The 27,260-nt window shown below is 40.6% G+C and overlaps 1 protein-coding gene across 17 annotated transcripts in view; it reads left to right on the forward strand.

The window, feature by feature from the left end:
• Positions 1-26,966, forward strand: part of EBF1 (EBF transcription factor 1) — a 405,670-nt gene extending 378,704 nt beyond the window's left edge. For 7 of the 17 annotated variants that reach the window (XM_055285433.2, XM_055285435.2, XM_055285436.2 and 4 more), the window contains 6 exons: positions 8,744-8,809; positions 9,770-9,947; positions 10,598-10,777; positions 14,757-14,951; positions 15,295-15,363; positions 23,760-26,145. In XM_055285433.2, coding sequence (XP_055141408.1) covers positions 8,744-8,809; positions 9,770-9,947; positions 10,598-10,777; positions 14,757-14,951; positions 15,295-15,362 — 687 coding nt within the window. In that variant the 3' untranslated portion in view covers position 15,363; positions 23,760-26,145. Of the gene's footprint in view, positions 1-8,743; positions 8,810-9,769; positions 9,948-10,597; positions 10,778-14,756; positions 14,952-15,294; positions 15,364-23,759 lie in introns of all 17 variants that reach the window. The other 10 variants (XM_055285438.2, XM_055285439.2, XM_055285441.2 and 7 more) reach the window with 4 other exon arrangements.
• The last annotated feature ends 294 nt before the right edge of the window (positions 26,967-27,260 follow it).

Here is a 27,260-nt window from a genome sequence, read left to right on the forward strand (position 1 = left end):
CCCTTAAAGACTGAAGCCCTTAGGAACAGAGACGCTCGGAGGTCTTAAGTCTTGCTCACCATTTTCAGCCCTCAGTAACACTTCAGTGGAGCATTAGAGTAATAAGTGCCAAGCCCCAACGGTCTTGAAGCAGTGGATTTTAATTGCAGTTATACTCAGGACCATCTGTAAAGCCTTGAGAATTACCATTTACAGATATTGTTTGTCTGGAGATACATATAATAACCGATGATGTTCATGCTCAACAGTTTAAGAAGCAAAAGCAAATTATATTTTTGCCTCCCTTATATATCTATAAAGTATAGTATAGGAACGTGTCACTCAAGTTTCCCTATAGCATACGTCCAAAAATATAAATATGCATGTGCATTTGTATACACACACCAAACATACAAACACATCCACGTATGTGTACATGACAAATACATCTCTTTGTTTACTGAGCAGTCCCTCTACTTTTAAGCTCGGTATTTATTCAGCCTTGGCCGAGGGAAAGAAGCCACAGCCAAAAGACAAAGAGAAACAGAAGTAGTTAATTTTTGGCTTTTTGTGTTTTCTAAAAGCCCAGGCCTTGGCGACTTAAAGGTGACTTAAAAGATTTTCAAGGGTAATTTTGACTCTAGGCCATTTTTGTTTCATGTGCTGACTTTACAACCTACCCCTGAAAAAGGCACCTCTGTCCAGAGCTTTCTCTTTAAGCAGAGACTTTTATCCTGATCAGAAAGTCGATTTCCAAGGCACTCAGCAGGACCTAACCCACAGCGTTGGTCTTAAACCAGTACAATGAATTGGAATAAGAAGATCCCGCCAGAGGTTACCAAGTTCAGCTCTGTACCTCCAAGCAGGTCATAGTCACAAGGGTGCAGACACCATTTTTCACTGTATTTGTGGCGGGAAGCACCCCAGGCTCCCATTCACCAATTACCATGACACCATTTAGAAGAAAATGCCAGGAGACCAAATAAAAAAAAAAAAAAAAGGGAGGGGAAAGCCATTGTCATAACTCTTCTCAGAAATACCTGGTTTCACAATTTATACTTAACTGCTGACACTTGAAAAGTCGAACATTTTGGTAAAATGAATCAAGCTGTAATGTTTCTTTTATGAGATCCCCTTGCAGGAAAGGGAAGCTTGGCACCTCATGGAGCCCAAGCTTAGTTATCCATCATAGTAAAGTCTGCTGTCCTAGCCAGCTTCTCAGAGGTCACGCAATGGAACCAACAGCTCTTACAACTATATTATTGCTTACGGGACAGTAATTGAGGTACCAGATAAAAATTACCTGGTCTAATAGGCAGCAAACAATTTTCACTCAATAAAATTATGAGCCAAATCATTCATTTCATAACACTCTGGCTAATTTATTTGTTGACCTTTTAATATCCATAGCTCTTCAGTGGTATTAACTGCAACTCAGACAAAATCTCTTGTTCATTTCACTTTCATTGATTTTTTTTTTCCATTGAGGCAATAACAGTTGCTTGAAAACAGCCTTTTTCTTTCCACTGTAAAAGTCAATCACGTAAGTTAGTATGTCTTACGTTGGTATAGCTGCGTTAGCTTACAACCTAGTTTAATTTCATATGATTCAGAGTCTCCTACACCATGTTTTTAACAAAGGCAAGGCTTCCTGGTTTACCTCCAACCACGCTGCATGCTGGTTCATAATAATATGTTTGAGAAGTAAGAGGGCTGTCATCTAATCTGAACATAAAATCAACTTTAAAATTAGAGGAGGTTCAGAAGAGGTCTTCCCGCTGCATTTTCTCTAGACTAGAATGCTTTTGGTGCCTTGGCCTCTGGTATTAATAGCAGTAGACGCTTTCAAAATATTTAATTCTTTTGTTCTGGAAATGTCTAGAGATTTTTACTGTGGTTTGAATTTCATTTTTTAAAAAGACTGGGCAAAAAGTATGCGCTAGAATGTTCTGTAGGGCAGTCGAAGCTTCAGCTGAATCTTCTTATATACTAAAATACTATGAAGTCTTTAGAATGCGCGGTTGTAAAACATAATTGTTATACATTTGGCATTTTATGCCTCCCTGGAAATAACTACTTGCTACCTATACCTCATTTATGTTCCTCCTTTCCATTTCAATTTACTCTAAAGTGGTCCTTAGCTATAATGAGAATGCCCCTTTCAACAGAAACATGTTTAATTATATCCATGCTACATGTAAGTGACTCCTCTCAGTCATAGGGCTTCTAAGTAAAGAGTGTTTAAAGTGTGACACTAAAGGCTTCTAATGATCTGCAGTAAGCTCTATTTCAAGAAGTTTATATTACAAGAAAAAATGAAAAATTTGAGGAATGTCTCAGAGGATGGGAAACTAAACGGTGCCCAAGTGTTATTTTGGTTTGTTTTACTCTTTCCCTCACTGCCCTCATTATACTGATTTTTTAGAATGCAAAGTCTACCATTGTGGAATTTTCCATTTGGCTGAATAAACACAAAGGAAGTTGGGATATAAAACTACTCTGCAAAGAAATACATCTCAGGACAACTAGTATTTATTGCATTGTACATCCAGCTCTGCAGGAAATGGGCTGCAAGAAACTTCCAATCAATTTCTCAGCATTCGGCCTTTCCAATCAGTAATGTCACCCAGGCTTTCAGAAGCCAGTGGGGAAAGATCCAGGACTTAAAGTCTGGGAGCTGAATGCACACATCAAAATCTGGGTCCTGCAGTAAACCCTATATGAAGGAAGGCAGTGAAATCAATGCTGATTTCATCAATACATACTTATCATCTCTACATCAAGAGTGATTTTCTCATTTCACTTCATTGTATGTTGCTGATATTTGGCCACTACATTTTGAATCCCCTGATAAAGCAAAGTAGATTGGTGATAAATGGGTATCAGGGAAATGTGCAGCGACAGAGAAGTATTGTGCTTCTTTCTCAGAAATCACCCAACTCAACTTGACTTTGATTATTGATGCTTGCAGTTTTTTTTTTTTTCTGTTTCCATCTACATCCCTGAAAACATTATTTCCTATTTGTGTAAGCATAAAGCCAAGCACAGATTATCCTCTCAAATTACTGAGGCATCCCTGGGCTTTAATTTTACGGGTGGAGTTCCCAGAGTCTCAAAATCTAATGCTGAAACATGAAAATTAATGTTGTGTTCGTGTATGGGTATCTATCGGCTTTATGAGTTGACCTACATGTGCTATGAACAAAAGAAAGTTCAGACTATCTTCCCTGCTCATCTGGGGTTGAGTTGCCCAAAACATTGAACTGGGTTTATAAATGGGCCCAGTATTGGCCAGTTAGACAATCTTTCCCTTCACTCTAGGAGGCTAGATGTGGCCAGTGAACTTGAGCTTATTAGCTATAGATTTCAGGTCAAAGGCTAAAGAGAAGACTCCCACAGATGGTGAATAATCCTAAGATTTTTAACTCATAAAATAGGAGATGAGTTAACTATGTCTGCATATTTGTCATGATATGCATGGCTCCCAATGTGTCTTTCTATGAATATGCAAATACCTAACTATTTCCAAGGGCCTAAGAGTACAGCTAATAAAAGGCTGAGGACCATAGGGACCAACCTCATGTTGCTAGCAGCCTATAACTTGAGATAATGTCTGTACTAGGCATGATTCATTGTATTAATCATGAAATTAAAATGTAAGTCCAAGCCAGCAGGAATGAAAGAGGAAATTCATTAAAAAGTGACATAAAAAAACAGTGATCAAAACTTGACCTTTGGGAATTTATATATTGGATTTAAAATCTGTAGCTAAATGGAACACCAAATTTAAGTCTTCTACTTTTATAAACCATGCCAAATATGACTTTGTCATTTCATTATACGAATTAAGTGTGTACTTTTAAAAATCAGTAACTGTATCTTAGAATAACACATCAACATGAATTTCTCAAGACTTGTGGTTTGCTAAACATTATGGTAGGAGCTTAGAGAAGGAGATTAAGAACCTATCACTGGCCTCAAAAAGTCTGCAGTCTAGCTATGGAGAATGAAGACTAACACACTTCAGATCAAAGCAGAATGACCTCTCAGTATGTACTTCTGTGCTGTGCTGGGTGACACAGATGGTCAGCACTCTTTTTCAGAGGAAACAGAGATATTAGGAGCTGGGGTTATCAGTGAAGGCAGAGTTATTTCTGATAGAACAGTGTGATTTTCAAGAGCCAGGCTCTGATGTCTAACAGGCCTAGGGTTGAATCCATGCTCAGCCACTAGTCAGAGGTGGAAACTTTGGGAAAGTTAGCTGACCTCTCTGAGTGTCAGTTTCCTCATCTGCCAGATGGTAATAGAATACCTTACGAGGCTTTCTATGAAGGTTGAATGAGTTCTTGTTCCACTTTGCACATGTACCCTAAAACTTAAAGTATAATAATAATAATAATAAAAAAATTCAAAAAAAAAGAGAGTGATCTCCTTCATTACCATACTATCACGATCCCCTTCAGTAGAGGCTTCAGAGGATGGAGAGAGGCATTGTCAATGGGCACAGATTGAAGCCAGCATTCCCCCCCAAAAAAGGGGAAGGCAAAAGGAGTGAAGGTATGGAGATAGAAAGGAGCCAAATGTTTTACTTCTAGGCTGGGGAGGACAAGCAGAGAGAACAGTTCTTCAAATACATAGGGAGAGATGACTGGATAAAGATGGTAGGACCAATTGATGGTGACAATCTTTTGTGACTCTCATGAAACTTTGTAGGTCGGTGCTGGGAAGATAATGTGCCCTGAAAGTTGCTGGAGAATAAGATCCACATATGATGACAGACAAGGGCAACAAGAAGCTCAAACAATATTTGCTAATTGATTGGGTTGCAAAGTAGAAAGTAAGGCTGAATCTTCCCTTTATATTTGTAGCCCATTCAGCATTTTTTATTATAAAGCTTCCAAAATATAAGTAAAACCCATGCCAGCTCCATTTGAACTGTTTCTTGGAACCCATTCCTCCTTCAGTCTCCCAAACATTTCTGTAGACTCTAAATAGAGGAAGAATAATGTATTCACATTTTTCTCCATAGAACCCCGCTCACATAACCATCAACCTATGGTCATAGCAAGACAGGTGAAGCCACATTTTGATAGTGAGATGAAATAAATCAGTGAAAAGTAGTTGTTGTTTTTAAGGAGTAAAGCTTTTTTGTATCTTTAAGAGAGAAGAAATCCAAGGCCATGAACAGAAAAATTGTCTGACTCAGGATGTAGATTGGAGAACAAGCATTACCTCTACAAGGAGACTCTGGGGCTTTTCAATATTTAGGATACTAGTATTTGTCTTTTTAATTCTCAAAAGGGAGTTTTTTTAAAAAAATCCAAGGATAGGATTAATTATCTTGGAATTGTCTAATATCCACTCTTATGTTTGAAACTGCAAGCAGAGAGACGTTTTAAACATTATGAAAAGAAGAGAAAATCTCCCCTGACAAATAAATGCCTTGAAACATTAGATATTAGTACTAGTCAAGTGCTCTTTCTTTTCAGAAATATTAAAATTGCATATTAAAATGAAAGATCCTTAGACTGAGCTCCTGCCTAATGCCACAAAAAAAATAAGAGTTTAAGAACAATTTTAGAGACAAACGATTATATGAAACATCCAGCTCTTCCCCTTATGGGAAATTTCTTTTTTTAACATCCAAGGCTCAATCATTTCCTAATGTGAAATTACAGATTTTGCAAATTACCATATAAAACTGCAAAAAAATTACACTTGTGACCACAGAAGAGATGGCATACACTATCAATTTGATTTTAAAAGGCATACATCTTTTATACTACCTGTCATTTTTATAATGCCTTTTACAAATTTAATCAATACATTTTAACATTCTATATACTTTAAGTGCAATATACAATAAATATTCAAGTTTCATCTTAAACATGCTTTAGCCTTTAAATTGTTAAAACTGCAGTGCCCTTTCAATCTACTTACATAATGTCATAAAATATACATTTCAAGGTAAATGAAGTCAGCTACTTCAATTTAGTCCCTCAAACTGGTAGTAAATGAGAGGTTAACACTATGGTGCCAAACCCATTATTGAGTAAATTTAGCACCTTGGACAGCTCTGTAAAATCTTTATTGCTTTCCTGACCTGCTCGTCATGTTCTGTCTGTGTGTTCAGTGGCTCTCAGCTCTGATTGAAAGGCAATATATTAGATCCCCAACACAAACACTCTTGGGGGCTAGTTCACTGGGAGCGTAATGACATGAAGGTGAGAGCAATTTTCTGGTCACCGAAATCCAAGCACCTTGCAGGTCCATTGCACTAACTCATAGAGGACCCAGAAATTTCCTTTCTCCTTCGCATTTGCAGAAATAACTAATAGAAGCCAAATCACATGGGCAAAGCTGAACCAAGTCTTTCTTAAATCCTTACAAGTTGATACTACAGTGAAGGATTTTTTTAATGGGTAAGATATTATTTAAGGGTGTCCCTTCCAGGACAAGAAATCCAGGTTCACACTCCTCAAATCCAAGACTGCTGGCCTGAAGTGATGCTGTGCTGATGACCTACCTATGGCAATACTCAATGGGAAAACATGCCCCAGCATGGTGGATCAAAGAAGGCAGCATCATGGATCAAAGAAGGATGCTCCTTTAGGAAACAAGATCCTCGTGTTTTATTCTCAAAGGATTAAATGGGGATGGGAGCTCTGGATATCGATATAAAGAGAAAAAAAAAGTAGATTATGTCATTGAAAAACTCTATCACCAAGGATATGTAATATATACTGATAGATGGTATGTTTTCAGACTTATGAAAACTTCGAAGATCTTGGAGTTTAATTTTGAGCTTCCCTCCTCCCTGCTTCTGTGAAATTAATTAAAATAAGGTACACTGCTCTAAGTCCCCAATTATAGTGTTACAAGAGCAAAGTTCACAAGTGCAGTTTCTTTCTGTGCCTCATCATGCTTGTGACAAATAGGAGACTTGCTATTTTCCCCCCTAAAATGGAAAGAAAGGAAAATACCTTCTCTGCCAAGCCCCAACACTGGCATAAATATTTATTTGGAGAAATAAATGAACATAGGCCTAGAGAAGTCAAATCTTAGTAAATAAACTCACTTGATCCTGTTTTTTGTTTTCATCTTTCCTAAGAGCCAGATAAAGCCAAGAGGTTTTAGTGAAGGCAACACAGGCTGAATTTGATCTGGGGATAGGGTTTAGTGTGCCCATACCATAGTAAATTATTAACCGCTGTGGTCAGACACTACGGCAAACAAAAAGTGTTACATTAGCTTGTAGCTTACATTAAAAAATAAATGATTTCAGATGTACTGGTTCAAATCCCTTTGATTATATAATGTTCTTTACTCCCTACATGAAAAATAACTAAACTGTTTTATAAAGGGGGTCTATCAGCTTAAGGCAAGCATAAATGTTTATTGAGAACTGAAAACCCCTCTATCTTATTTTTGAATTTAGGACATTAGATATGTCATAAGTAGTTACTGTAGTGTGACAACTACTTTATCTTATATTATAGAGAATTTAAAATTGAAAAATGCTAATATGTATCTAAAAGCTTGTCATTTCAAGAGTTGTTCAAGGATTTTTGAAGAGGCTATGGTGACAGCAAAATGAATGCGATTATCTCCCTATTTTCTGATCAGCGACTGCAGTCTGTGAAAATTGAACAGCACTGCTTCTCCATGTAGAAATCTATTGTATAAAATATTTAAAGTTACACTTCTGTTTGAAACTTTGCCCACAGCCAAAAATGGTAAACATATCTTCCTGCAAATCACCTCTGATGATCATACCACACCATTAGGTTTGGTTCTCTGACAAGCGCCTACCTTTTATATGCATTAAGCTTAACTTTGCTTTTCTTTTCACATTCTAGTGGAAATGAATCTGAAGAAAATTAGGGAAAAATGAAGAGAGTGATTTCTTTCAGTTAGAACCAAAAATATTAGCACCACACTCACTTTTGTAGAGTACTTCCTATTATTAGAACCGAGCATGCAGGCTAAATATAGAAGTCCACCTAAGTAAAAAGAGGGAGATATTTTTTCTTCAACTGGAATGAGTAGCCGAGCATATATCTAGGATGAGAATGAATGAGCAAATGGGGGAAATCACAAACAATACTGAAATAGCAAATAATTGCTATAAAAGAAATAGATATTGCCAGTAATGAAAATTGGTGCAGAGGGGACTTCTGACGACAGTAGAGTCCTTTCATAAGAGTTTTTGACAAACAGTGCATTGCCTCAGTATGTGGGTTTCCTACATCACCCTCTTATATTATGGCTCTGTCATCCAAGAGAGATAAACAAAAGAAGTTTAATACTACATGCTTCTGGTAGCTGAAGATTGATTGGAAATCCCTTGAAAATGACCTGTCTGATAAGGTCATTGTTCCTGGAATAAGCAATTAAGTGCAAAATAAACACATCTTAGGGATTCATACCATGCATTGAATGACATCGATTGTAGTAATCTAGTAAATGACCTAGGAATTGTATTCAGCAATAAACATATGAGTGCTTTATCATGCCTATGGCAGACTATTGAGTGATGCATTTTATCTTGCAGTACCAATGATGCTCACCTTTTGACTCAATTAAGTGTGTATGTGAACAGGGATAAATTGGTGATTTAACGCCATTCTGGGGTTCCCCAAGCTACAGCCTTTATAGCAGTGCCTTGGCAAAGTATGGCCAGAGGGACTGGAACGTGATCATGTCAAAAGATAACGACAACCTGCCTTCACTCAAAGGATTGTATCTGCTTTTCTCTTGACAGGAAGTAATACTCAAAAGGGCTGCGGATCTGGTAGAAGCACTGTATGGGATGCCACACAACAACCAGGTGAGCGCTGTGGGTTTCTAGCCTGTGTGGACTGCCACATGCAATTAAAGATGTCAGATTCCGCATCGTAATGAGAAAGCACAAACAATATAAAAGCCATGTGCATGAGTTAAGAGTATAAGTAATTCAGATATAACATGTTGCAAGATGATTCAATCCTCTCTCGTAAACCTTTTATTGCCCTTTCCAATGAATCGTTTTCCATATGAGAAAAGGTACTCCATTTGAAACTAATCTTTAGTGGGAACATACTTCATAATTGAAGAGGAGAGTTACTGGTGCTTTATTTTATTTCTCTCAGGCTTTCAAGCAAATTTAGGAAGAGAAAGAGGGTTTAATTTTTTCTCCAAAAAGTATAACAAGGCCTGAATAGTATTGTCTGCTTCTGTTTCATAGAACTCCATGTATAAGATTCACATAGCTTAGGAAACTGAGTCTGACAAACCATTCACTCCTTTTTCATGTAACCTGAGTCAATGTCTGAGGGACACAGTCCCATTAATACTCAGGAATGCAGGTAGTCATGTACAGCCTTCCCTTAACATCAACAGGGGAGATGAATTGCAGCCTCTTTTCCTCTCCCCCTGGGTAACCTCAGACTTCCTACATGTTATTGGGAAGGATGGAAAACCCCATGGTGCTGTCCTGTAGGGTAGTATGAAGGCATAGTTAAGATAATGGACTTTCAAAGTCAGACAAACAGGCTTATGAATCTCAGCTCTGTTCTTAAATAGGTGTGTGTCCTTAGATGAGGTTTTTGACTTTCTGAGCCTCAGTTTCCCCATTTGGGATACGGGCATGATGATGATGAGACTAATATAACAGGTTTGTCATGAGGGTCACAGAAGTTAATGCAGCTGACCACTGAAAACCCTGAGCACGGTGCCTGGCACTGAAAAAATGGTATTATTGGGAATATGATTGGGGGCAGCTAAAGGGGATATTCCTTTGACTTTTCAGGAAATCATTCTGAAGAGAGCGGCTGACATTGCCGAGGCCCTGTACAGTGTTCCCCGCAACCACAACCAACTCCCGGCCCTTGCTAACACCTCGGTCCATGCGGGGATGATGGGCGTGAATTCGTTCAGTGGACAACTGGCCGTGAATGTCTCCGAGGCATCACAAGCCACGAATCAGGGTCAGAAGCTTTTCTTTTCCCTCCCCTTTTCCCTCTCCCTCCCCAACCTTAAGCACCCCATCTCCTCATTTATTGGTCATGAACAATTTTTACATTAAAAACTTATTTTCATCCCAAAAGGAAGATTCTTAGTTTGTGTGTATAAGATATTATTGTACGATGTTGGTCCTAGCTATCATTCTGGTAATCTAATATAGAGGGCTAGAAAGGATGCATGCATTTAGCCATCTCTCTACATTTGACTTTTCACCATAAACCATAAATGACAGATTGCGAAGAGGGATGGAATTAAAGTTTTGAGGGCCCAAAGCACATCATTCTTGTCCAGGGAATAGGAATCTGTTAACTCCAGGGTACATCTCTTAGATCGGGATTTATTTCTGCTCTAAAATGATAATTTATAGGCCCAGCATTGCCATTTCTCACGGCCCTGCTAAGTATTTATGATCTCCTAAGAAATGTGTCTTTTGCTCGCTTCCCATTTTAATCACAGAGCTAGCACCACCAACCCACGCACATGAATCACCCAATCCCTTCCCTCTGGGTTGCGGCGACGGGGCCAGAAACAGAGACCTTCCTTTCCCCGAGTCTTCCAGGATTGCCACCATCTGAATGCCACCCTCACCTCCGGTTTTGCCCCCACCCCTCAGGTTTCACCCGCAACTCAAGCAGCGTATCACCACACGGGTACGTGCCGAGCACCACTCCCCAGCAGACCAACTATAACTCCGTCACCACGAGCATGAACGGATACGGCTCTGCCGCCATGTCCAATTTGGGCGGCTCCCCCACCTTCCTCAACGGCTCAGCTGCCAACTCCCCCTATGCCAGTAAGTAGAGATGTGTGTCTTGCATTCCTGCACGTTTCACTGGAAGAACTTGGCATCATGCCATGTGGCCCAGTGGGCAGGGCTTCTCGGTCCGAGGGCCCCTATCTTTCCCTCCTGCAAGGCACTCCCCTGGGTGATGGTGCTAAAGGCACCATCATCTCCAGCAGGAATCTCCGCTCTCCAGTGCTCACCTTCCTTCCTACCAAGTCTCCCTAACAGTCAGAATGTTGCTACCGTCCAAAGCGGCTGTATGAAGTCGCTTCAGGAACCCATGCTCGGAGTTAGATGAAGATGGGTTGACTCCCGCTTCTCCCAGTTACTAACTCCCACCTCTACCAGTTACCACCAGCTACTCGGGAAACTGAGGCAGGAGGTTTGCTTGAGCCCAGGAGTTCAAGGTTACAGTGAGCCATGATTGTGCCACTGCACTCCAGTGCCTGGGTGACAGAGCAAGACTCCGTCTCAAAGAAAAATAAAAAAGCAATCAAAAAAACCCCATAAACAATGAGGACACCATATTTGTCATCTACTTAATCCCAAAACATATATTAGTTTTGTCTTGTTTCATCTGATTATTTTAGCTACATAAAATGAAGCAAGTTCATTTCCTCTCCAAGCCTCAATTTTCTCATCTGTAAAATTGGGAAGGAACTAGCACCCACCCCATCCAGTGTTGTGAGACATAGAGAAGATAATGCATACAGTGAGCTTGTCCTGATGGCGGACACATGGAGGCACATTTAGTAAATCTAATAATCATAGTGATGCAAAGATAATAACGTGGTGGTGATGGTATAACATAGTAACAATAGTCTAAAACTTAACTTCTCTCCCTTCATAATTATTCATAAAGCACTCATGTTGAAAAATTCCGATGGAATAAAAAAAATAAGACATTCCACTGGTGAACACACATATGACTCCTTTACTTTTTAATGCTTGGATTTTTCCCCTTTGTGTTTGGTGTATATTTAAAACAACAACAAATCAAAACACACTTTTTTCCAGAAATCTGGTAAGATTTAAAAAAAGAAAAAGAAAACCACATACACATACAAAAAATGTTCTTTGGTGCCTTGTCTCTGCCTTAAAGAAGTTTGCCTACAAAAAAATTTTGGTACATTTATATTGCTTCTAAAGAACCTCAGAGAACCGGCCTCCTTATCTATAAAATGTCATAACCCATGTCCTCACAATCTCTTGATCTCACTCTGCCTTTGAAGTTCATCTTGGACATTGCGAGTGACTCTTCTGATGTGTAAAATGTGGCCAAACTCTTAGATATTTGTAGACGGGTAGATAGATGTGCCATTAAATAAAAGAATATTCATGATTTCTTAAGGAGTGTTGGCTAAAAATACTACAAATGATGCCCTCTCTCATAGTGAAAGTATGGATTGTTCTAGTTCTTTGAAAGAGGAAAGATCATTCTTGCCCTGTAACAGAAGTTATTTCTGAAAATGTACTTACAGACTTTTACTTTCTGGGTGAATTTTTCTGCTCAAGGTCCACAAAATTACACATTTCTACTTAGTTTGGAATCAGCAGTTTGTTGAACATTTACAACTCCCCAAATAATCTGCATATATTATGTCTGTCTACTCACAAGTCAATGTTTAGGATCAGTTTCACATTAGATTTTGATTTATCAAAAGATTGTTTCTCATAGAGATCTATAATTTCAGTGTTCTCCCATTTATTCAGTCAGAAAATGTTTCGATCATGACCTGAAAATTAAAAGGTGGCATTCTTAATTAAATCAATAAACTAATTGCTATATGGTAACAATTCAATTTAGGGGCTTGGAATGCTCTCCTCCCCTAGCCTGTGCAGACACTCAGCCGCTTCAGCCTGAGATTGCATCTGTCAGACTGTGAAACTTTGAACATTTAATTTCCATTAATTGATTTTCTCAGTGCTCACAAATATAGTATTAAATTCTCAAATAGGCTCTCAGATGGGACGGTTTTATTTGCACAAATGCAAATAAAACAATAAACACAAAGCCCAGTTGATTTGAATTTTTGCCTCTGTAATACTTAATTATTCATAAAGCACTCATGTTGAAAAATTCTGATGGAATAAAAAAAAATAACACATTCCACTGGTGAACACACTTTCTGGTGTGGTGGCTGATAACTAATAATGTTATAACAAATGGAGCTGCTTGACTATATTTTACCCCTACCTCTGTTAACTGGCCCCCCACCCCAAAACTCCCCACCTCTAAATACACATAACGATTGCATTTGCCAATGAGATTAATTGCCTTCCTCAGTGAACCAGCAGGATTTCAAGTCTACGAATATTTAAAAATCAAACCTCCAGTGCAGGAGTTTTGCAATTTAAATGGGTGTTATTATTGAGCGTGTTTTCACATTTACAAATCCTAAGAGATGTATAAAAATGCTGGCCTCATTAAAAGAAAAAGTACAGTTTAGAAAATGTTTGTGAAAACTCTGAGGATGGCGGCTCTGCATTCGGCCCCATAAAGCACTCAGTGCGTGTGGATTGGGTAGTGCCTTGGACTGACTAGAAGGGGTCATTTTCCCCTGATGGCAATTGTTGCCTATGACCAATTGGATTCCCACTTTCCAAAGGATAAGGCCACCCAAACAGCTCCTTGGACTCTGGTGGGCTCATGGGAACGAGGCTTTTCCCCCTGGAGATCTGTTTCCTTTGCAGGGTAGCTTAGCAGAAAGAGCTCGGAATTTGGGCGTGATTCCTTGCTTCAGCGCATTCTAGCTATGGCCCTTAGAAAGTATCGTAGTAGCTAGCCGGAGTCCCAGCTTGCTTCACTTCCTCGGTTGTTAAAAAAAAAAAAAAAAAAAAATGTGATAGGCCCCGACTTAAGGTTGCATTGCCCATGACAAGATGAAAAAGGCATGAAGATTCTTGTGAATGGTAAAACAACATCTGATGTTTTATTAAGTTGTGTGAAAAAATAATAAAATAGAAGAAATATCTAGGATACATACTTTCCTGTAGGAAATGGAGGAAATAGAAAGCGAGTGTGTGAAAATATTAGTCTTGACTTAGCGTATGTGAAACCTCTGTCTCCTGAAGTAACTGAGAGATTATTAGCCTGGAACAAAAGATGAGAGGCCAGGCCAAGAGGATCATGGTCGGTAGAGAATGTACATCTACCGAGCTCTTTCATATCCCCAAGCTGCTAGGTTTTCTCTGAGTTGCCAGAGTTTTCCCATCATTGGTTATCTGCATCCCTACTACTACCAAACTGTGAGTATTTATGTAAGGCTCTGATCCTACTGCTTATTAATTCCCATTCATGTATATCCCATGGCAGATATAAAGAATTTGGAACTTGCAGAGTTCCACATTTTTCACAAATGCTGCATGTGGCAGTCTGGTGGCCATCCTCTCAAGCTGGCTTCTTCCTGTTCCCCCTACCCCAGCCCTTTTCCTAGAACCTTGGTTTAGGCTCTACCTGGGATGCATCCCCTGACACCTCTTGTATGAAGTCTTCTCTGATTTCCCTTCCCTGCCTACACTGAGATGGCTATGTTCACCTTTGTCACTGTTTTGTGCCACTCTCTCCCTCATAAGAGGGTGTTGCACTTTTGTTTCCTGGCCTGGAGTACTCTGAGGATGGTGGCTCTGTGTTCTGCCCCATAAAGGCACTCGGTGCATTTGGATTGGTGAGTGCCTTGGGCTGATGACCAGGGGTCATTTTCCCTTAATGGCAATTGCTGCTGATGACCCCAGTGCCTAGCACACTGCCTGGCACACAGTGGCCCCACAATAAACACATAAAAGATCCCCAGTAATGAAAGGTAGCACGTGCTAAGTTTTGTATAGTGAAAGTGGATGAGAGCCTGCGAATTCAGGGAAGGTTTGTGCTGGAAGCATCATCTGAGCAGAGCAGAGCAAGGTGGCTGGGTGAGGGATAGATCTGAGCTTCTTTGCTTCAGGATGCCATGAGAGGCACTGATTTCTCCTTTCTCATTGCCCCTCTCAGTAGTGCCATCCAGCCCCACCATGGCCTCCTCCACAAGCCTCCCCTCCAACTGCAGCAGCTCCTCGGGCATCTTCTCCTTCTCACCAGCCAACATGGTCTCAGCCGTGAAACAGAAGAGTGCTTTCGCACCAGTCGTCAGACCCCAGACCTCCCCACCTCCCACCTGCACCAGCACCAACGGGAACAGCCTGCAAGGTAAGCCCCAGGCCCCACCTGCCAATCCAGATTCAATGCCCTGACTTCACCCTCCCAGGGCCTGAAGCAGATGCATCACCATTGCTGGAGGGGATCAGCCTTGGGCCCTGCCTGATTCTCTCTGCCCTCATCTCTTCTGTTCCTTTGTATTTGCTCTCCTCAGCCCTGGCCCTTGGCCCTTGGCCATACTCATCTCTCCTCTGCTGGAGGTGCTCAAGAAGTCCTCTTTCCAACTTCAGCAATTCTTCTCAGGCCCGGGATTTGCTTGGGAATACTGTTTCTACTGACTAACAGCATCATTTCTCTTTTCTCCTCTTTCATTCCCTGTGGTCGCCATTGTCAGATCAGTCTTTTGTGGACTCTAGCAAGTTCTCCAGTGCAGGGTCTCTCCCGGGACTGGCCTTCTCCTGAAGTAGGTCACTCAACCTTCCCTTCCTGTTGCCTGTGTCAGAGTGAACGTGTGCGGGGCTGATAACAGGGAGGGGGTGAGCCATAACTTGATCAGAGCCCTGAGGTTAGATCATCATAGACCAAAGACCAAAGACTGCCTACTGGGATTAAGAAACCCCAGAACACCACTAGAGTATTCTGATTCGTACTAAAATTGTTCAATCGCTTTCTCACCATTGCATGTGGAAAATAAAATAGTTGCTAAGAGTTGAGATGACCTTTTCATTAAGAATAAAAGGTTACCCACCTTTTAAAACTGAGCACATCATTTCTTACATTTTTCTTATGAGCTCAGCACTGGGTTGTGTGTCATATGTTGAGACCTGCACAACCTCATTCATTGCCCCCAGCAGGATTGTGTGGTAGGTACTTGTATCTCCTACTTGACAGATGAGAAAACTAAAGGTTAGAGAGGTTATGAAATTGCCTGACTTCTAACAGCTGATACATGGCAGAAGCTGGCTTCAAACTCAGACTCAAATATTCATCTCCTAAATACTTTATTACTCAGAGGTGCTAAAAGAGACATAGCCGGGATTCCTAAGGCAGCTGGTAGGGAGATAAGATTAATAAACTAGTCAACCACCATTTATTGAGCACTGAACACTGTACCTGAAGCTGTCCTATGCATGCAGCAGATTTTATACCATTTAATCCTCACATCTTCCTAAAGTATGAGGGCCATTATGGTCTTCATTGTGCAAATGATAAAATGGAAGCTTAAAGAGGGTAAATACCTGACCACAGACGTAGTCAGTTAAACGGTGGAGATGAATGTAAGCCCCATCAGAGTCTGTGCCCTTAAGCCCAGCTATACAAAGTTTCCCACAGTGTCTTCCCTTGGTGGCTGGCACCTCACTGATGGAGGTCAGCCTGGAACTGAGGGAGGGGTGAGGAAGGCAGTGCACATGTCTGGGATGTCTCAGCCCTGTTTCTTATGTACAAGTACATGCATATTTATACTTGTCTACACATACTGTTTGATGGATGCTTTACATTCTGCTGAGCATATAGTGATTCTCCTGAAGACCATATGATGTTAGCACTAGTCCCATTGTAGAGATGGGAAACTTGAGGCTCTATTTGATACAGGTCACATGGCTAGTAAATAGTACAGCTAAACTGGAACCCAAGCCATGTGACCCCAGAGCCTGCGCATCTGATCACATTGTGTTTCTGTCTCCAGAAGGACTCTTCAAAATACTCCTCAGCCCTGCTTGCAAATCTGCCCAGCACAGCCAGACTCATTGCCCCACAGAGCACGCTGCTCTTCCCCACTCTAACATACAGTGGCAAATCCATCTTCTTAGAGGAAAGAGGGAAAAGAGCATGCCTGTGCAACTACATTTCAGGCAATATTACTCATGATAGAAAATGCCCACCTCCACAAAGTAGAGCCACTCATTCCTGCAAATCTCATTCTCTTTCAGCTAAAAATAATGCTTTGTCACCCTCAGTACACCTCCAGCTGGCAAACTAGGGATATAAAGCTTGAGCGAACATAACTTATAATAGGTTTAAATAACGATCATACATATGGAAAGCAGAAATTTACCATTCTTGAGCTGCCAATCTCAGCCCTTGCTAAACATAGATTTGACATCAGAAACAAGATATAATCAGCAGTTGAGGGGAAGCACTGGAGAAGAAAAGGCCCCCGCTGTTGGAAGGTCAGTGGCTATATCACAGGCCAACAGTGACAGAAGTGGGCAGCTCCCAGGAGGCCCAATGTCTTCTCATGCCCTATGGTCCTAGGAAGGAGCAGGAAGTGGTTGGAAACGGGCTGGGCCCAGATCTTATGACTTCCTGGGTTTTGGGAGATCTGGTTATCACCTGAAAGCCAGGATCTGGATGAGGGTATGTGCATGTTTAAGTAATGATGAAATGGCTTCAGGACAGGGATATATACAAAGTTTGTGCATTTGTCCTCCCAGGGATTTTCTAACTCAATTCTTACCCAATTACAGATCCCAAAAGTACGGAGACTGTCCCCATTTCTCTGAATAACCGCTGAGTCTATGCCTCTCTGTCACCTTTCCTAACACAGGGCCACAGTGTGGAAGGTTTGAGGTCTGACTCAGGGACACAACTTGTGCTGGATTCACTGTTGTGGACGACACTGCCCTTTCCTTCTGATTGAACAAATGTCAAGGAGACTTTTTTGGATTTTCCCCTATCCCATGCCCTGACTATTGAGCATGATGAAACAACTATAAAAAGAATGGACTGGGTGCGGTGGCTCACACCTGTAGTCTCAGCACTTTGGGGGGCCGAGGCGGGCGGATCACCTGAGGTCAGGTCTTTGAGACCAGCCTGGCCAACATGGCAAAACCTCGTCTCTACTAAAAATACAAAAATTAGCCGGGCCTGGTGGTGTGGCCTGTAGTTCCAGCTACTAGGGTGACTGAGGGAGGAGAATCACTTGAACCTGGGAGACAGGTTGCAGTGAGCTGAGATCGTGCCACTGCACTCCAGAGCAAGACTATGTCAAAAAGAAAAACAGAAAGAGAGAAAATGGTTTTTTTTTTTTGCTCATACTGTCATATACCAAATATCCCCACTTTTGAGATGTCAGTGATGGACATACGAATGGAGAAATTAAAGTCAAATTAATGTAAACATCTCACTTTAAGCTCTTCTGCCCACTGCACCCCCAGGTGCTGTGCTGGCAGGTGGGGCCCACACTCTGGGACTTGCCTCTTTACCCTCTGCACACAATCTCCAGCAGGGCAAAGAGGACCCAGCCTTAGGTGGGCACCAGTTTTTCAGGGCACTCTTGCTTGAGCCACAGAAGTTTTCCCTGAGAAAGGTGACATTCAGAGAATTACTTCATCTTTAACTTTCCAAACTATTTCTACCATAAAAAAAAAAATGGATGTAGGCAGGTTATGGAATTGGTGTAAGGATCCCTGAAATGTTTTATTCCACCTTTTTCCTTTTCAATGTTACAGTAGCACCTACTTCATTGGGACCCACCTAGTTCAGAATTGTGATCATTAAGACAGACAGGTTAAGTGACTAGGAAGACTTGGTTAAGCAAATTGCCCAGGGAAACGAGATTAGAGGTGCCACATTTAGGCCATTTAAGTGTTTTCAAGGCCTATTTACCTCCAACTACCACTCTGTTAACTGTACATGGTTCTGTTTTTTAAAGCCGACTCCTGAAAGACCTCTTCCCCAGCAGCGCTCCCTTAGTCTCCTCTGGTTACTACACGTATGTTTATTCCCCAAGAACTAAGCACGGCCATGTCACATGGTGGTGATAATGGCGAACACAGCCACCGACTAGGAGGGCTTATTCCCAGACTGGCTCCCAACCACCCTTAAGGTAGCTTGTCTATTGTCCCTGTTATACAGATGCGGAAACTGAGACTGAAGCTAAGTCGGCTTGTCCCCATTTACACAACTAGCAAACAAGGGAGCCTGGGCTTTAAGCCCAGACAGATTGACTGGACTATGTTAAGGCCCTATGCTATATTACATTTCTATATTCAAGTCACTAGGTTAGGCCCATGAGGGCTACAAAATCCTGCCCTCAAAATCTTTCCCTGTATTAGGGGAGACATGACACCAAAGTAAATAAGGAAGATCTGTCTGGGAGAGGCTGGGCACCCAGCTGTGGAAGTACAGAGGAAGGAAAGATGAAGGAGAATTAAGAACAAGCTCAAGGAGGAACAAGTGGGATTCAGGCCCAGGGAGATGGGGGCAAGGGGCGCTTTCAGCAGAAAGACTGAGGACAACCTTAGCCAAGAAGCAGAGGCAGACATGTCCTGGATAACATGCGGTGACCAGTAGGATTCACAGATTCTATCATGATTCCAGCTGGCTTTCTCTCCCAGGTAGATAAAATGTTTGAAAAAGTTACCATATATCTGAGGGTGTTTTTTTTTTTTTTGGAAAAGCAACTCTAGTCTCAACTTCCGGAGCCGCACAAAATGTCCTGTTAAAAAGTAAAAATATGGTAGTCAAAAAAATTTAGAATGTGGTGCTCCCTGGATCACTATCTTGGAGATCCACAATTAAAGTCTCTGGGGCATCCTGCAGTTAAATAAAAATGACTATTTCATTTAGTTTGGCAAACTTGTTTGCCTACAGAGTCCTTTTCTGCATGTTAAGAACATTTAACGTCATAAGAAAAACTTTGGAAAAGGCAACTATATTTTGGATATAAAGAGAAAAATGCAGAGATACCTCTTTCTACTCTTATGCAGGTGAAGTAATTGATAAATCCTGGTCCCAGATACTTAAGTGTGTCTGTTTTCCAGAGCCAAAGACTTGAGTCACCAACTATGCTCAGTCTTTGTCCATGGAGATGTCCTCTCCCTTCTCCTGAAGCTTATGCTGCTTAGAGCTTGGGTTTCAGGCAGTTTAGGCCTCAGAGGACTTCATTATTCAAGACAGAGGCATCCCCAAGAAGGCTGTTACATGCCATTGGAACCTCCGCTGATGTAGTGATTCCAAACCTTAGCCATGTCCTGGACAGTCTATGCATGAAAAATTAAAAACAAAAAGGCCAGAATAATTTCACAAAAATAGCATCCATATGCTGATGTTTTTCTTTTCCACCTTGCTGAAGCTCAGGCTGGCTCTTCTCAACCCTAGATATCATGCAGCCCAGGACCAAATCCTATGGAATCGTCATTTTTTCCACGCACATATTCAGTTGGTGCAAGATTTACCCACTCACTTAACCCCTGTTCCTGATTAGCTCATAATTCTTTTTTTTTTTTTTTTTTTTTTTTTGAGAAGGAGTCTCCCTCTGTAGCCCAGGCTGGAGTGCAGTGGTGCGATCTTAGCTCACTGCAAGCTCTGCCTCCCAGGTTCATGCCATTCTCCAGCCTCAGCCTCCCGAGTGATTAGCTCATAATTCTTACACATGTAAGAATTGGTGGTTTGGGGAAGACCACATTCCACCCTCTCACTCCAAACCCTCCCAGCTCTGCAGAACTTTGTTTTGTCTTTGTTTTTATCAAAAATATGGAAACAGTAATGAAAAATGCATTGCCTCTCAAAGCAATAGTTTTCTGAGCTTCCGTCAGAGAACGTGATCATCCAGCTGCTGGGGAAGATGGCAGAGCCACCATGGTCTTGTGATGTCTCAGCACGTGGTGCTGAGAGGGTGGTATCCTCATGGGAATCTTTATGCACTCCACTTGGGCAAGTTAGCATGCCAATGGCATTTCTGGAACATTCCAAGCTCCAGACACCCATCCCTCTCACCCACATAATGAATCTTCAGATTGCAGCACAGATATAAGAAAAACAACCCCTAAAACTCAAGATCTTCAGGCAGTTGTGCAGTGGCGTTTCTCTATTAAAAGGGCCTCTTTGGAGGTATCTAGGCTCAGAGGCCACAGACAGGGATCTTTTCCCATAATTTACTCAACAGCAAGGGTTCTGCCCTTGGAGTTTAGGAAGTCATGATTGGGATTTAGAGAACAGTAATGCTTTGATGTCACATGCAAAATTCTGGGTGCAGGCAACATGGGCCTTAGAATGTTCCAGAAATGCTATGGCATGCTGTCTTGCCCAAGTGGGGTACATGAAGATTCACCATGAGGATACTCAGCACTGTGTGCCAAGACATCACAACCTCTTTTGAAGAGAGGTTCCATAGCTCCCATTAGACTCTCAGAGAAGGCTGTGGGCTAATGAAGGCGAGGTAGGAAAGTAGGAGTGGGCCAAACCCACCCCCTAGACCCATATATTTGTTTTTAATTTCAATTTTGTGCTATCATGTATAAACTTGACTATTTCATTTTTTTAAAAAAAATAAAATCTACATCTCCAGCTTCTCTTGAAATATTTGAGAAGATCAGTGGCTGTGAGCAGGCATTCCTGCCCAGTGGCATTTGGTGGGAGCTGAGTCATTGCCCAGGCATGCCCTTGGCATCATCACCTCCATCTCACCCACCCAGGGGATTCGCTCACTCCTGTTCGCAGCCTGGGCTCTTGGGGTGCTGGAGTTTGTAGCCCCAATGGTCCAAAGTAAAAAGCGCTGTTAGCTATGAACTGGCACATCAGTTAGCTTTGCTTTAGAACTTTTAATGTGGCCCTAAGTGGAGTCTTAATCTAGTTGACCTAACACACTATTTGGGTACCAAAAGCCTGCTTAGATTTTTTTTTTTCTTTTTTTAAATTCTGGCCATTCAAATGGGATGTTTTCACAGCCCAGCTGATAAATGTTGGCTGGACCCACCAACCAAATTAGCTTTTTCCTTTGCTTTGAATCATATTGATACTGCCTGAGTTGTGTGACTATACTATAGGGAACTTCTCTTTAATGCCAGGCACACAGAATAGATTTTGGTGGAAAGCAAAAGTAGACTTGCACCTTTTGCCACAGGCTTAAAACTCCCGCTGTCTTTAATAAAGGTGCCTGGACCCACCTCCAGCCCGGATGGAAAGATCCTTTGGGAGGCAGAGCCATGCTGGGCTGTCACACAGCAAAGAACCCCCTGCACCTCCTTGCCTTTGGAGCGATAGCATCTTGAATTCTCCAGTTAAGGCTTGGATTGAAATACTGAGCTCCTGGTTTCAGTCAAACCTAGAGCTCACTTGAATCTTAGGGGGACTGCATTTCCAACTGATCCCAAGTCTTTGGGGGTTTAAGTTGGTCTGCATTTGGCAAAAGACAACTTCCTGTTTCTAAGAAAAAAAGGCTTATGAGGGCTTATGGAAAGGACTGCAGGAACTTTTGGGCTGCAAAAAGGCTCTTGCAAAACAACATTTGGATGATTTACGTGTAAATGAATCAGAAACATGTGGATTGAATTTCCTTGTGAATACAGATGGGTTTAAAAATTAACGGAAAAAGTGTTTGGCAAAATACTTTTTGGGTTTCGTTTTAATTGAATCTAAAATGCCAGGGGTGGGGGTGGGAGGAACGTGGGGGTCTTGGGGCTAAGAGCCCAGGGTGGCCTCCCTGTGTCCACTTGCAGGATTTGTGGTACTGGGGTTCGCTTTTTTTTTTTTTAAAGTCACATTCTTCCAGAATAGTAAACGAATAGTAAACGAAGAGGGCCACTTCCTAGACGCAGTCATCACTGACAAGAACATTAATTTACATTTAGATTTGCCATAAAAAGAAAGCAATGACTCTCTCTGCCTGACAAGACACTCAACTGTCATTGGGAGCCAAAGACGGCTGCCCCTTGCTTGTAATGTCAGCATGTCTTTCACCTTGACATGTTTCAAAGTTGTCACCCTGTTTTAATTTTCTTAGTTATCCTTTTATTCTTCCCAGCAATCACACAAAGTGTGCCACATGGGATGGTGCCTATTTGACATAAGAGCAAATACAACTCAGAGAAGTTAAGCAATTAACACAAGGTCGCACAGCTAGTTTAGTGGCAGAAGTGATGGGTTAAAAATCCCAGCAGCTAACCTCTATCAGGTCCTCACTAGGAGCTGAACCCAGGCTAAGCACTTTGCATGTGTCATTTTATTCACCTCTCTAATAACCCTAAGTGTTGCTGTGATTGTAGCTACAGAAGCTGAGCTTCACAGCAGAAAAGCCAGAGGTGGGACTCAGGCCTATCTGATTCTGTGTTCTCTAAATACCACTATCTGCGACCTCCTAGCTTTGAACGCTTTCAGCAATTTTTGGTTACCTCAAATAGCCTTCTTTTTTTCCCAGGATCTCACTCCAGCTTTCCCAGGCTACAGTTTTCTAGGAAATATGGTCAGATCATTCCTGAAACGTTGAGTGAAGCCGTGATATGGAAGACATTCTGCAGTTTCATGCAAACCTGTCTTCTCCTCCCAGCTATGCTTTCTCCCAACTTTATGTTCCCAGTGAACAAAGCCTGCTGTAGCTGGCATTTCCTTCTCCTAGCTTAAGGACCTAAGCAAAGGCACTCATGATTTCTGCTCTGTGGCTTAGTTTTTGTGCTAATACAGAGGATAGGGAGAGCCATGTTTTTTGTAGAAATTGCTTGCAGTTCGGATGGACCTCTTCTTTATATTTTGGATGTGAAGTGGAGGGAAAAAAGAGTGACAAAGTGAAAATTCTCACTATTTTGCAAGGTTCGAAGCTGCAACTTCCCCAGTGGTATTCAAACTATGCAACTTTCCAGTTATGTCTTAAAATTGAAATCAGATTTGGAGGGATGTTTAGGATATTTTGTTCTGTTAAAGACACATACCCATGCTGATTTATTATAATTTTTAATAAATAAAGCACATGTATATTTTATAATGAAAACTCATTCCAGAGAAGATGAGAGCAAATTTGTGGTTAATATTCAAACAAGATAGTTGTGTGCGGGTGGTTTTTTTTTTTTTAATCTTTATTATTTTTCTCAGTGAGAAGTTTGGACGCAAAAAAACCATTGACTTCTGTCTCCTCTTTCATAGCGATATCTGGCATGATTGTTCCTCCTATGTGAAAGAATTGCCTTGAAGAATTGTATTAATGAAGAGGTTGGATTCTGCTACAGAGAGTAATCTGATACAAGTCCCAGAGTGGAACTTTTAACTCAGGCCTTTTTAAGAGGAATCACAATAACTGCAGATTTTTAAACAAACAAAATCACCGACCTTGCAAATACTGAAATTGGAAGAGGGATCTGCAAGTGCGGGGTGTTGGTTAAAGTTGTACCCCCCAAGTATTTGGGGGATATATTTATTCTGTATTGACAAAAGCAAATCCACTTTTTCTTTTTCTTTTTTTTTAAAGCTTAATTCTGCAATCATTTGTCTTTTATAAACCGTAAAGCTCTATACAAGGGACACTATAAATAAGACTCCATGTTTTAATTTATGATGTTTTTAAAGCTGTGTAAAGGAAGAATGAAGTGGTGACATTTACAAAAAGGTAAAAAAAAAAAAAAAAGAAAAAAGAAAAAAAAAAAAGCTTGTATGGGACAGAATAGGAATGCCAGTTAGATTTTTTAGAAAAACTAAGGGTCGGCTTTTGCGCCTTAAAGCATATCAAATGGTAGTTAGCTCAGACAGTGCATTTTCAATATCTAACTTAACATGCCACCCCTTAGCAGTGCAAGCTTATTTATCTCTTTTGTATTGTTGTCTTAAGTAACTGTGTAAATAAATGCAGCCTGGAAAGTTAAAACGCGATGTAAGTGATCACATTTTTCCCTCTACTCGAAAATCCAGTGCCTCTAGACAGATTGTTAAAACTGCATATTTAAATCTGATCTCATTCTCTCCTTTTACTTAAGTCAGTTTCTTCTGAAGCCGATGGCCTCTCGAGAGCTTGGTGGCACACATACTGTGTGAGAATCTCCTTTGAGACTTCATGGAACAGGGTCCAGGCACAGAATTCCACACTCTGCCCTCCAGTTAACAAGCCAAAACCTCACGTACGCTCCCCCATTTGCAAGTTTAAAGTTTACTCATCCTAAATGCTGACTTCATACCTATCTTCCAAAAGTTGATAAAAGCAACGTGGCAGGTATTTTCGATTTTCCCATTCAAGATACTGCCTCTATCAGTCGACCCTTACCATTTGTAATATAATAGATTAAAACAACAGGTTAAGTGCTTTGGAATTAAGAGTTAAAGGGAACCCGAGGTGGGGAAAGGAAAAGAAGGTTGAGACCTCCAAAACATAGTTTTCTGTTCTATGGGAATTTTTGCTCTCATTATCTGGGAAGTGTTCTTAAAAATAAGAATTAATAGCAAAGATGCAGCAAAGCTCTGAGGATGCATTTGCCTGATATTTTTTTCTTTGCTCTTGTGTTTTTGTATGTAGTTATAAATACTGTAGATTTTTTTTTGTGGTTTTTTGCCAAAGTTCTTGTTCTATTTATACATTTTAATGTCTTAAGACATTTTTTCAATATCACAAAAAGATTTTACTGCATATTTTGCAAAGAAAAAAAGCTCACTACCTTTAGCTTGCACATACTTGCAAAGTTAATTAAAAGGCTTTTTGTTTTAAAGGGGATTTTGTAAAATATCCATATAAATAATGTATTTATCTTTCGAATTTGTACATTGCTTTTCCCTTCTTCCTCTTCCTTCCACCCCCAATTTATTTTATTGTGTATGTTTGCTATGTGAAAAGTGCGTATTTGTTTGGTCACCTACACTTGTATTAGCTGCTTCAATGTGATTTTTAAACATTTCATTTATAGTTATTTTTAGTATTGTTATAAACCATGCTTCAGTTTTTTTAATTTCCACCCAAAAGTCATTGTCTATTTTTGTATTATTTGTAAGTTAAGAAGTTTTTTCCAATATATGGCAAAAAAAATAGTAGCATATTATTCTTGTAGTATTTAGTTCAGTAGATTAAAAAAAAAATGTATCCTTTGCTTTGGAAGCTTACAAAACAACCCTAATGCTGTTTTACTCTATTAATATGCATGGAATCTCTCCCTTTGGAGTGACGCATTTTGTGCATTAAATTCTAGGGAGAAACTTCATAGAAATCAATGAACATACTTTCTTTCTTAAGTCTGCTTGTATATTTTCTCTGTCTTTCACATAAATATAAACCAGCAGATTGGATGCCTTAACAATGCAAATCATATTCATTTCACTTGTACATTGTAACTGTGCACCAGAACTGTCAGTCATCACTAACATTCTAAGAAAAAAGAAAAAGAAAAAAAGAAAAAAAAAAAGAAATCGAAAAGCACAAAAGAACTGTTTTGTTACCTTAAGACAATGTAACTTTTTCTAGTAGAGCAAGAAATCATTTACAACAATGCTGCAACTGTGCATGCCCCCATATGGATTTTGCAATGGTTTTCACTAGACTGTCAAGAGTGCGATTTTTATGGGTTGGGGTGGGTGGGGGAGGGGAGTTATGGGAGGGTAAGGGAGGGAGGAAAGCTGTTTTTCATGGTGAGAAATAATAATGATGACTAATAATAATAAAAAAACTGGAAAATGTAAGCAAGGTGGACGCATTGCTTCTCGGTACTCAGAAAGGTTATCTGAATTTGCGTGGTAAGCGCTGGCCTGAAGATGTACACAAGTTAAAGCCATATTTTGTCTGGTGAGCCCCTTAACTGTTTCTGAAGGAATGAATGGTGAGCCGGGAAGGTGTCCGGCTTAGACCTTGACAACAGACGCTACCCATTTGTCAGCCATGTGCAGTGGTTAGAACTCTTCTTGAAAGTCCAAAGAGCCTTTAAAATGTGTATAATTTGTGTTTCGTTGCTTCTATTTCTATTGATTAGATGAAACGACATTCTGGCCCTCTGATCCTCTTTCTTCTCCACAAAAGTTGTTTTACAAATAAAAGATGTTCCCCTAAATACAGAATATGGCTTTAAGAAGAAAATGAAATGAAGAATTAAATTAAGAGTTCAGTGTTGGGGGAAAAATAGAGCTTCTGGATGACTGGATTGCATAACAGTGCCCTGGCCTCACATTGTACTAGGATGCAGCTTAAATGAAGTCATCTCTAAATCTACTAACCTTTCACCTTCTTATCAAAACTTTTTCAATAGACACACACTGTACAGTTCAATTGTTAGAGAACCTAACTACTGTAGAGATTGTTATAATTTTTTTTTTTTTGCAAAAATTCAAGCTGTAAAAACTTTTCAACTTTCACAATATTTAATTAAAGTTACTTCCTGTCTGTGATGGCATCTCCTAGTTGTGTATTCATTTCTCTATTTCAGATGAGCCAAAGTCCAACATAATGTAAAAGGTCTGTGTTTGCAATGACTCAGATCAGTCTTGATACCCAGTGAAAAGGAATTGGGGTAGTGCTGGGACACCCTCTTTCTAATGTAGGTCCTTGGGGATTTGCTAATCTGGGATGCAAATTGCACACACGCAGCGTACTGCTGCCCTCTGCCGGCGATAGCTGGACGTGCACATGCCCACACTGGTCCACAGAGGAGCCAAGAGCCCCCAACAACTTCTGCAGCCAAG

Source organism: Symphalangus syndactylus, chromosome 7 (genome assembly GCF_028878055.3).
Source record: "Symphalangus syndactylus isolate Jambi chromosome 7, NHGRI_mSymSyn1-v2.1_pri, whole genome shotgun sequence".
Lineage (NCBI taxonomy): Eukaryota > Metazoa > Chordata > Mammalia > Primates > Hylobatidae > Symphalangus > Symphalangus syndactylus.